A 12,203-nucleotide genomic window follows, 5' to 3' on the forward strand; every position below is an offset into this window, starting at 1 on the left:
CTCATTAAGTTAATAACAACAACAGGTACTAACTTAATGCACTGTAATGGTGCATTAATGAACGTGTAGACATACCCATGAAAGATCAATGCCTGCCTTTTCTCCTATACTCTTCACTTACAAACCTTTCCATTAGAGGAAGACGGAGAACAAAAGCAGCATAACTTGAAGGTAGGAATATAAAAGCCCTTCATCCAACAGTCTCAAGGTGTCAAAATGCGAATTGTACTTTTACTCTCTTGCTCCCCACCCTAAACATTTATCCTGCAAGTTTCAATACCCTTACAGATGGGTCCAGATTGCTGCAACTGGGATTTATTTACTCTGCTTTGAATTTCGTAAAAAGCAATTCCTTATCTTCACATTGCACAAATACAGGAAAAAAAATATTATTTTTGTATCAGTAGCAATGAACTACACTTATAAACCCATTAAGAAACCTATTTATTTATTTTTTTTACTGCTGCCACAGCCTCCCCAAGTGCATCATCAGATATTTTTCATCCCTTATTAAACCTATTTTAAGGTTCAGGGAAGTGATACCACACAGTCTCACAGCTGGCAATTTGGTACTGGCGTTTCATAAACCTGACCTTAATTCAAAGGCTGACCAAACACCCAAATCAAAATGGTTTCAAATGCCCTTTTGGGGTATTATTAGAAGACTAAATACATTTAGGAAAAAAGGACCAATCTATCAGGGAAAAATAATTGAGATCCATGGTAGTTTTAATGGGTCAAAACAATGTCAAGCTGATAAATACGATTCACAACAGATTAAATGCTGCTTGCTATTTTCTAAGAACTGGAATCCAAATAATAAACCCATACTGCATAGAGCAAGTCAGTGGCTGAAATAGGAATATTATGTAGAACTTCTAGCCCCATGTTCCAAGCACTAGAGAAGCTTCTTCTAATACATTTTCCTGCAGCCCAAGGCTCTTGGGACATTTCATGGCCTTTGTAAAGCAATGTGTGTTCTCGGATGAAACAAACCGTTTTAAGAGCAAGTTGTTCCAAGTATCACTGGTAATGGCCTGGCCTCCAGGATGGGAGGGCCAGAAGGTATCACACCAGCAGGAGAGAAATTTTTGTCATGAACATCAAGACAAGCCATCTGGTACAGAATGTGTGCACTGTGCTTGACACTTATTTGGTCTACCCAACCAAAAACAAATAAACCCAACCTGAATTGATCCTGCTACAGTTTGTACCTGTGGTTCTAAAGGACTCTTAAGCAGTCTATGGCATGTATCCAAGTATCCAACAAGGATAAACTAACAGCTCTCAAAAACAGCTATAATTCTACTTGGTGCTTTTTTTTGTTGGGGTTTTTTGTTTTTTGCTTAAAACACAGACCAAAACCTCACACATTTCAGTTGATGCCCTAGAACCAGCCATGCCATGGCTATGGATGCGTCAGAGATCAAGTTACGTTCCTCCATCCTCTCTGCTTGTCTTGCAGTAGATTACAGCATGTACAAACAAAACGGCTTAGTTATTTGTGTTATAGCTTCAAATGATATGTGCAAGCCTGGGTCAGGGCTCTAGTGCTAGATTATGTACGTATGTTTTTGTCCTAGAGCCTTGGTTCAGTTTTCTTTGTGGTTAAGCTGAACTGAAAGATGGAAAAGTAAAAATACTCCTTGACATCTGCAGGCAGCTCTACAGACCAAATAGACTTTGGTGAGCTGGCAACTGACAACTGAAACAAATAGCTACTTTCAAGCAACTAGCATTTGCCTAGTACCCCCTATTGGAGTAAACCTAACAGCTGTCCATACCAGTCTAAGCAGCATTTTTTTAGCGTCACATTGGGTGATACTGGAATAACAAGTATTGCACCAAAAAAGTTTGTTGAACAGTTATTTCAGAGGACTTGTGAAGACTGAATTTTCCAAATGGTTTAAATACTGTCAGAATTCAAAAGAAATGGTTAGACTGAGTTGGAAGAGTGAAGAGACATGCTATATTAGAATGAACCAGACCACGGTTAGTTATTACGAAGTCTCTTCATAGCTGTCTGTATTATGACAGCTATGAAGCATTTTGTTTTATCCTTTGCTGCTCCTGCCATTTTCCAATGATTCCACAATCTTTTATTGGCCTTTTATTTATCAACCTAAACATTTGGATACCAGGCTAAATAAAAAGTTATTCTCTGTTAGCAAATATACACAAAGAAGTTCAAGAGGCCAGTGGTGCCAAATGGACGTCTTAACTGTGGTACAATCATTTCCTACCATTTAATACAATAAATGCTCCCATGATCCACTGAAGCAAACCACATGCATAAGGGCCAATAGATAGGTCTCCCATTACTCAGTAAACACTTAAGCAGAGGGTGGTTTTGGAACTGAGCTGGAACACGCCTTCTGTGCACTCTTAGTCACCATCAGGCTAAAGACATCAGTTACACCAGCCCACGGGAAGTGACTATTCCTAGCTATCATACCTTATGATGCAAGACTCCAATTATAACAACAGCCCAACATAGCTAAAAACATCTTACGCCAGTAATAAAATATTGCAAAATATTAAGCCTTATGCCCCTAGAAATATTCAGTAATACTGTGTGACAACTCAGAAACTTCTTCCTTTTCAGACTACCAGTAGCTTTTTCCCTAAGGAGAAAAACTTCCCCTGCCATATCACTTTATCTGACCTGGCACTCTGAGGCTGGAGACAGAGGAAGAGTAGAAAATGTTCCTCCGTAACAAAGACTAAATGGGAAGTTGAAAACCTGATTCAGCAACTGCTTAAAAAGAGGAAGAGGGCCCCTCATTTGTGTATTTGGCACGACTAGTAGATGAACACAGCAGCCCCCTCCCCAATGAAGTGGGGACTTGAGATCATTGAAGTCAATGGGAGTTTTGCTACAGACCCTCTCTATCCATGCAAAGTTCCAGCAGTCTGACAAGTAATACAGCTAAACCCAAAAGGGGGAATAAAAACTAATTTTACATTTGCTTAAAGTCTCTCAATGGTAAAATGATCCAATACAAACTAGGTTGAACTGCATGAAGTATTTCAGTTCAGGGTTTTGCACCATTCCTCTAAACCAATTTTAAACCATGCCTTTACTTTAAAATGATATAAGTTGGTAACTTATGCCATATCATAGACTCAAAGGGTGGGAACAGGTTGTAGAAGAGCTGGTTTAGTCCACTACTATTTTCCTCCTCTTCTATGCTTAAGGACAGAACCTCTGTGAAAACCCTTCTGGATCTCTAGAAGAAAGTCCAGATATAGCAATGCAGGAGTTAGTGAAGCCAAGAGCTACTTTTCCTTCTGGAAAACAAACTAGTAACCAGAAAAAGAAAAAAAAAAAATATGAAACATGGGAATTGGAGAAAGTGGAAAATAAAAAGCAACCTGACAAAAGTAAAGTTTATTCTATGCATAAACTTTTTATTAATAAAATATAAGAGATTTACAGCATATGTCAATGCACAGCAAGTTTAATGAATTATCTAGCTGGAAAACATGATGCTTTGGTTGGTTGTAGTGGACAAGGCTTAGACCTCAACTGGCATGTCAGAGTAAAACCAAAAAGGCAATGATGTCAACTACTGACCAATCAAAATTCAGATTCTGTCACAGACACATTAACCTTTAATAACACACATGAATGAAGTATCACTAGAAAACTATGCTTTAAGTGCCACATGAAGTTACCTTTTTGGCAGCTATATCTTCATTCCATCCTGATTTCTGTGTGTGTCCAGAATAATTAGTGTTCAGGTTTTCAGTATGCCATCCATGATAAACCCGCAAGTTAAAACACGCAAGTAAAACAGGACTCAGCAGTCTGGATACTAACCCTTGGTGAAGCACTTTGCTTCAAAAACAGAAATGGATTAACCATCTTTGCAAAATAAATGTGAAGTTTAATAACCCTCCCTCTCATGCACAAATACATTCTCTCTCTCTAGCAATTAGGAAAATGAGCCACCCTTGGTCCTGATCTTGTAGCCACGTGTGTAGGCTATTAAGCCTACTCACTCCTAGATCCAAATACTTCAAGGAAACTATGCTTCGAGTAAAACTAAGCATGTCTGTAACTGCATGTAGGAGTGGGCCCAATTTACTTGCTCAACAGACGGTTACTGTTTTTGTGAGGCTAACAGATGAAAACTGATAAAGATTATGCTCATACTCACACAAAGTTCAAAGCCTCGCAGGTCGCATATCCTGAAGCAAGTTGTAATGTACTGAATACTTTTATATTTTTCAAAGCACTGTACACGCATTACATGGTTAAAATGAAACTGAAGTATACTGCAATAGTGATCCTGTTAACTATTTGCAACCATATCCACCTTTTATAGCAGAAACAGTATCTTAGCTGATGGGGCAAGAAAAGTTTAAACAAAGACCTATAACCAAACCAGAAAAATGGATATCAATTAGTTGGTTAAGAAGTGTAGTTCCTCCCAGTCAAGATGTATTTAAACTTACCATGGACTCAAGGCCCACATTTTCTTATTTGCTAAATGAAGAGTACAACTTACTGGACCATCTAGTAAACAGAGCAGCATAACAAACACATCAGAGGTAACAACCCACAAGCCTTCCAGGGCTGATATTCAGTTCGCCCACATTTGGATAATTCCTAAGAGTTAAATATTTATTACTTGTCTGTAAACAATTTAATTTCATGCAGATTCTGTATTCCAAGTATTGTCTGATCAGTGTACCTTTTAACAGTTACTTTAATTGCAACATCTTTGATAAGTCAGAGGAAAGAATAACACTCATGATAGACTACATTTCCATTCAGATACCAATAGCAATAAAATACAAAAAATATAGTGTATTCAGAATGCAGTACAAATTATTACTTGTGTAATAACTTAATCTTCTGTACCACATCATACTGCTGAACAAAAAATTAAATCCAAAAGGAGCCACTGAGCAACTTTGTATTCTAACACAAGGCATTACATGAAATCAGGATGAAATAAAACAAAAAAGTAGTCACATAAAGATGATTTCAAGTCCAAACTTGCATCCCTACTCAGACATAAGGGACAGTTCAACAGACAGAGAGGATTTAAGGGAGACTGAACAGGTCAAATACTATTTGTGATTATGGCAAAATTTGGCAGCATGAAGTTGTTGGGGTTTTTTTTTGTTTTAATACAAGTGGTAAACAAACAAAAGTTAAAATTATAATTTTCATACATGAATTAATTCAAACAATTGTGAATAACCATCTTCTCTCCCCCCCGAAAAATAATTCATACTGGTTAAAATCATTACCAAAAAAAAAAAACCCCCCCCAAAAAACCCAGAAAACATCATTTTATTTTCATGCATCTAAGGTAAAACACAGAATATCTGTATAAAGAGGTAGATTTAAAAAAGAAAAACAGATTCTCCATTCTTTGTCACTTTTATTCAGTAGTTTTGTTTCCTTATTTTTTTGTTTTTGGTGCCAGACACGGCAAGGAGTGATTACAGTCAACTGTTTATTAAAACATTTGTTCTCAACACAGACCCCCTTTACCACTGACCCCAAACTGACCCATTTCATGTGCTTTGTTTTGTTTTTTCCTATACACCACCACCAGGGCTGGGTGGAGGGGGATGAAAGGGAAAAAAGGGGAGTCCAGGAGGTCAGAAGGAGGAATGCTACAAGCCACAGCAAGAATGAGCTGTATTTAATAAAAAAAAAGGGCCACAAATGATACAGTAATGAGGTTACACAATTAAATCCCATAGCATGACTGAAGGCTTTCCCTGTGTGTTTGACTTCATCACAATGGAAGGCATAAAAAGTGGAGTAAACCAATGTTGATACAGTCCAATCTAGTCCATTAGGCAAGATGGTGCAAGTAGTCATTAAATTACAAAGTGCCCTACCCTCACCTAAATGGCTAGCAGACATGGGGAAAAACAGTGATGGATCAACAGAGCTTCCTCCATGTAGCTATCAAAATGTGTTGTCATATGGCACATTTTTAAACACTGGAAAGGGGTGCCACAATGGACCTCTCTCATTCTTTCGTTTACAGGTACAAATGCTAGATTCAACTATCTCAACTATGCAGGAAGTGGACTCTTCTGTTAGGAATGCCAACCCTAATTCATCTTGTCCTGAAATATATACAAGTTGTTTGTAGTAGCTACAGCAATGATATTTTCCTTGGGATGCCAGGCTGTATGGAGTATCTTCTTGTTGAAGTCTAGGCTGTCAACACTAATTTCATCCTTCTTCCGTTTGCCACTTGCACAGACTTTGCGCGGCTTCAAAACAGTGCGGGGTTTATTGTTTTCCCGTGACGCTTCTAAGGTGATGTCTCGCTTTGTGTTTCTGTCAAACATTCTGAAGAAGTTGTTGTAAGATCCTGTCATGACAACACTATCAATGAGGGAGGAAAAATAACAATTAAGAAAGGAACAATGGCAAGGGCAAAGGACTGTATTACAATATCACCCAGAAGCCCCAGCTGGGATTGGGTTTCCACATGCAAAGAGAAAACGCATTTCTAGCCCTAACAGCTTACACTCCAAATAGAAAAGGCAAGTGGCTACCATGTGATCCACAGGGAGAGTTTGACAAAGTTGGGAACTTAACAGCTTATCTATCTCCCCAACTCCCAGTCCAACACCTTAACCACAAGAACACAAAATACTGCCTTCCCATCCCATGTTCTGGCCATTTTGCCACTTTTGGGCTTCCAACAGTAAGGAAACAAGCACTGATCATTGTGGGCCTGATCCTGTAAGAGTCATCATCTTACAAGACTAAGGCCTTAGCCTCAAATAGAATTCCACTTGCCTGAACACATCTCTCCCCGAAAAAACCAAAAAAAGCTACAGGTAGAGTGCAAATTTGAACACACAACCAATCATTAATTTAATTTGTTGTTCTTGCCATGTAAGTCTGTCACTGACTTATGAAGTAACCATACCATTTAGAAGAATACAAAACTCTAGCTGTACCAAAATGTTTCCTAACCAATCAGCATTCCATATTCCTAGCCCTACACAAATCACCATGTCAGAAAAACATTAGCTAATTTCTAAAAATGTAACCAGCATTTAAATGCAATACTGCCCTACTGCTCAAAGCATTTAAATGCAATACTGCCCTACTGCTCCATAAAAAGATGACTTGTTTCATACTTTGAGACCCAAACACTGAGTGGCTGTGAGCCAATTCTATGAGGTGCTCCACACATCACAAAAAACTTGACCCCTAAGGCAACCCAAAACCAGGTGGCTAGGATTGCCCAAGTTTAGAAACTAACTTCTCCCCATTTTCCAACATAACCTCTTAGGGGACAGCCATCTGAAGGCCTTCTCACACTGAAACACCGAGATTTTTAACAAGGCAAACAAATTTAAAAGATACCCAGGATATTTGGTAATGAGATACTCTGTTAATGGCATCACACATATGGGACACAGTGAGCTGGCTCCCATTTTACAAAAGAGCAGTTAAAGCACAAACAGTACTCAAAGAACTGCTATATTCTCAGTGGTATAACTGAGTGGTTAGCCGGCCTTAAGAAAGTAAGCTTGAAAATTCATGAAGAAACAGAATTCCTAGAGGGCTCTGTTTACTTTCCTCTCTTGACAAAAAGACAGATTTTAAAATAAAAAAACCCTAGCATAGCTTCCAAAATACACTCTGTGTCCTGTAGAACAAAATATGGCCCCCCACTGTGAAGAACATTCAAGAAGTCCATCCAGCAATTGGTCTGCATAAGCAAACTTTCATTCCCATAGAGATCAGATTGCAAGACTGGGGCCTATATGAAGACACTGTATGGACACAAAAGACAAAACCAGAAAGGAAAGCTCGTTATTAGGAACAAGCATACATAACTTTAGCTTTTAAAACCGCAAAACAGAAGCGTCTGTATTTGGACTGCCTCATGTCAGAAGGGAAATGTAGCCCCTACTTACCCTCAAAGCTACAAGTTTCAATATGTACATTTTTATTTTTTTTTTTAAAAAAAAAGGAAGTTACACTTGCCTATCTGATCCATTCCAACAGCACTCAAATTTGTCAAAAATGCAGTCATTCTCATACAGTGAACAAAGTTTACTTCTGAGGTATTCATGCACCTGGAGGAAAAACAACAAGCACACCAACACAAAAGCGTCAATCAGATGTATTCAATATCTATTTTCAAGAACATGATTTTTTTCTATTAATGTTACTAAGTAATCTTAAGGAGTTATGAACTTAGGTCTTTCACTTGGCATTGTGAAGCTACCTCACGAGTGAGATGTCAAAGCACCTTCTGAGTTCCATGTTCAGGAGGAAGTGCATTTTACGTGCCCAAGAGCTCTAGTTTTTTGTACGTCTTTTTACATGTCCAAACATCAGTCTTGACCCTACAGTCATACTGCAAGGGAAAAAACTGTGCATCTCTATATAAAATGTGGGGGTGTTGGTATGCCAAGTTCCAACTGCTGCATAATGGCCACATGCAACACATTAAATTATTTCAGCGTTCGCAATACCATTGTATGAAACAGAATACCTGGTATGTTTCCACAGGTCTGTTTTCCATATTTAAATCCCAGATCTTAACTGATAGATAATCTCTAGTCATCATATATCGACCGCTGTGGCTGAATTTGACATCAGATATGGAAGAGATGATTTCAGAGAAAAAAGATCTGTTGCTAGGGTCTTCTGGTTCTTCAAACACTGGTAGGAAGAAACAGGCATGATGAGTGGCACAATACATCTTCTCCAAAATGTTATGCACTATGCAGTGTGGAACATCAACAAAAACTAACTGGTATATGCATATTGGAAACATTTCAAATGGTTTTGGGTCAGTATTTTACGTGAATTGACTGATGAGTAATCTCCCATTTCCCAGTAAAGCATACCCCTAGTTTCAGATGGCTTGCTTGGTAACACAGGAGGTGCTGCTAAATGACCAGATGAACAGAACTGATCACCATAAAGTATGCTGCCAAAGACATCTTAAATGTGTATAAACAGCTATGTACAGTATTTACTACTTTTATTTGTGGTAAAGAAAAGTGTCAAGTATCAGCAAGTAATTGTGTGATACCAACAATGCTTGATACATTAAGACATTAGATGTAAGATTGCTGGACTATGGAAATCCATCTCTTAAGTATAGGATGGATGTCCCTTCCAATCCAGGGTATACCCAACAAAAGTGATTAGATGCTTATAATGCAGTGGCTGTAGCAAGCAAAATAGCTTGCTACCATCATGTGCAATCTCTCACAACAGTAAAGTTCTGCAAATGTACTGACTATCCTGAAGCAAAAAATTTATTGGAACAGAGCCACTTACAGCTCAGTCCCGAATAAAATATCCAGGATGGGGCTGAAATTTGCATGCAAAGTCTCTAGCATCAATTATAGACTGGAGTTGGGATTAGCTAGTTCTAAACCTCTCAGCCAGCCAGCCCCCATGACATTTATGTTTCTTTAACATATTTCTGTTTTCGTTCAATTAGAAAGGTAACCCTCCAATACCTATTAAGGTTTTAAATGAATTTTCTCAAGTTCATTAAACAGGCAATTTATTAATAGAGCTTTAGTTTACTGTAATTGATGCTTAGCTTACTTCAGTAGCGAGATGCTAAACACTTAAAAAGGAAAAGAAATCAGCAACCATGGCAAGTAAAACTCACATTTTGAATGTCTGTCACAGAGTGCTGACGCTCTCATGTCGCACAGACGGATTGTTCCTTTACTGCTGCTGTATACAAACGTGTTACAGCTATTTGGGTGGAACTCAGCAGCTGTTATGACCTCTGTCAGCTCTTCCATATTGGCAGGCTTTATATCTACAATATCTAGAAAGCATTCATTAAGGTATGTTCTCTTCAATTGTTTAGAATACAATTTTCATCTATACATGTATTTACTAAGTAATCAAGAGAAGGGGAGTGACTGAAACCTGGGAACAGGAACCTGGGTTCTGTCCCCAAGCTGAGCCAGAGACACCTTATGTGACTTTGAACAGTTCACAATCTCCATGTCTATTTAAAGTATTCAAGAGTGTTATTCTAATCGTCTGTAAAACTAGTTTATACACACAGGGCAACATGAACAGTCCCTTTAAAATTACTCATCTATTAGCTAGGGAACAGTAGCAAATAAACATGCTTTTAATACATAAGCTAAATGCCGAGTCAAATTTCAGAATCTAAACAAATCATTTGAAGCACATCTATTGTTTCATTTTTACTCTACAGAATATTATGTTGCCGTCTATCACTTTTACACACACCAGCTTGTGGGAAAGCTAGTGCTTTCCCACAAGAATCTGAAGTTCAGCAATTTTCTTCTCCTTCCCCACCCTAGGGCCTCTGAGACCTGTAACTTGACCAGTCCCTGCTCCCTATTAAAGGGGGATGAATATACTTCATTAATACAGCTAAGTAATTATGCAAACTGCACTTATCTGAAATCCATTTAAAGCAGAGTATCCTATGATCAATCTGAATCCAATACTCATGTTGCCCCAATATGATCTTGTTATCAAAATTCCTACAGCAACAACCTTTATAAATATTAGTGAGAATTATGTAAGAAAGAGAAAAAAGTGTCAAATACATAAACATGTCAAGAGAAAAAGAAGAAAATTAACAACCTCTGCTTGAACCAAAAGGGGTAAATCAAACAAAAAATGGTGAAAAAGATACTAAAACTTCTGTCTGTAATTTCTAGGTGCCAGAGATTAATCCGCAAGTCATCTGCAGATAGGTATGTTTCATAATCACTATTAATGGAGATAGAGTTGATGTGATACGTGTGAGCATTGGCAAATATCCTTCGTGGACTGGCTTCGACCATAAGATCCATGGGCCTGAATACTGGCACCTGTAATATATGAAAGGAGGCAAAAATCCAAGCTCTGTATACAATAGAGATAAATATGTATAGACATGACTGTTCTTACAGTGTACCATGAAACTACACAAGGCTAACTAACAAAGGTGATGATTCCTGGAGGGGCTTCAAGGTCCCCTGCATGACAGGCATACTGCACAATATACAGGGTATCGCAGAAAAATGTTCACGTTATTTGTCTAGTGATGGCTGGGACAGGGATCCAGATATTTTGAGTTCTGTTCTCTGCTAAGCTGTACACCTACCTTAGCCCAGGGGTGGACAAAATAATGCCTGTGGGCCATAGCTGGCCCGTCAGGCCATTTGATCCAGCCTGTGGGGCTCCTAAAAATTTAGAACATTACTATTAATTTGCCCTTGGCTTCCTGTTAAAAGGTGACAGGAGCCAGGGGCAGTAGGACTCAGGGGAAGCCATGGCAGGACCCTACAACAGCATGGCCCCACCCCTGCCTAGCAGAGGCTTCCTGCCGGGGACCATGGGGCTCTTCATGCCTCCCTGCACTGGGGTGGGAAATTCAGGTAAGAGCGGGGAGTGAGGGGGAGGCGAGAGGAGGAAGGGAGAACCGCAGGTGATTGCCCCAGTCCTTGGGGCCTGCACCAGCTCCTGCTGAGTCCTGAGGTCCAGCCATGAAGCTGAAAACCATGTGGGGCAGAAGCAGGAGGCGAGTGGGCAGGAAAGTGGCGGTGGGGGGGGCAGTGGCAGCAAACAGGTATGCAGGAGCAAGGGGCTCACATTTGTGTCCCAGGGCCAGCACTGGCGGGGCCCAGAGCGGGGTGGCAGGAGCGCGGCCTGGCAGGGATCTATGGAGTTGGGCTGGGCTGCACCAGCAGGGACAGAGGAGAGCTGACTCAGCTCCACAGAGCCCCTGCCAGCTGGGACCCTGTGCTCCTGCCACCCCTCTCTGGGCCCTAAGGGCACTGGGCCCTGGTGTACCAGTGTGGGCCTAGTGGTGCCATCCTGCTGCCGCTGGTTTCCGCCTGCTTCAGCCCCACAGTACAGGCAGGGACCAGCATGCCCAGCCACGACCTTGCACGCCCAGCCACGACCTTGCACGCCCCACGCTCACCCGTCTGGGCTGAGAGGCGGTAGCAGGCAACAAACTGCTGCTTAGCATAGGGGAAGCGTCCCTCCCCCTCCCAGCACTTTCTGGTGCAGCTGCTTAGAGCCTGTGTGTGTGTGGCTCTCCTGCGTCTCCACCGTGTCACAACTGCCTCTGGGCAACCCCATCAAGGAAGCCCAGGCAACGCAGGACATCCCTACACAGACTCCAAGCGGCTGTACCATGGTCCCAGGCAGGAAGTCTCTGCTAGGCAGAGGCGGGGGTGGGACAGGA

The 12,203-nt window shown here is 40.4% G+C and overlaps 1 protein-coding gene across 2 annotated transcripts in view; it reads right to left on the reverse strand.

The window, feature by feature from the left end:
- Positions 1-5,382: 5,382 nt before the first annotated feature.
- PPP2R2A (protein phosphatase 2 regulatory subunit Balpha) overlaps positions 5,383-12,203 on the reverse strand; it is a 66,642-nt gene continuing 59,821 nt past the window's right edge. For both annotated transcript variants that reach the window (XM_019556560.1, XM_019556559.1), the window contains exons 6-10: positions 10,662-10,839; positions 9,645-9,809; positions 8,505-8,674; positions 7,991-8,082; positions 5,383-6,367 (exon numbers count right to left, since the gene is read on the reverse strand). In XM_019556560.1, coding sequence (XP_019412105.1) covers positions 6,088-6,367; positions 7,991-8,082; positions 8,505-8,674; positions 9,645-9,809; positions 10,662-10,839 — 885 coding nt within the window. In that variant the 3' untranslated portion in view covers positions 5,383-6,087. The remainder of the gene's footprint in view (positions 6,368-7,990; positions 8,083-8,504; positions 8,675-9,644; positions 9,810-10,661; positions 10,840-12,203) is intronic.

The sequence above is a fragment of the Crocodylus porosus genome, unplaced genomic scaffold, assembly GCF_001723895.1.
Source record: "Crocodylus porosus isolate Cpor-Errol unplaced genomic scaffold, CroPor_comp1, whole genome shotgun sequence".
NCBI lineage: Eukaryota > Metazoa > Chordata > Crocodylia > Crocodylidae > Crocodylus > Crocodylus porosus.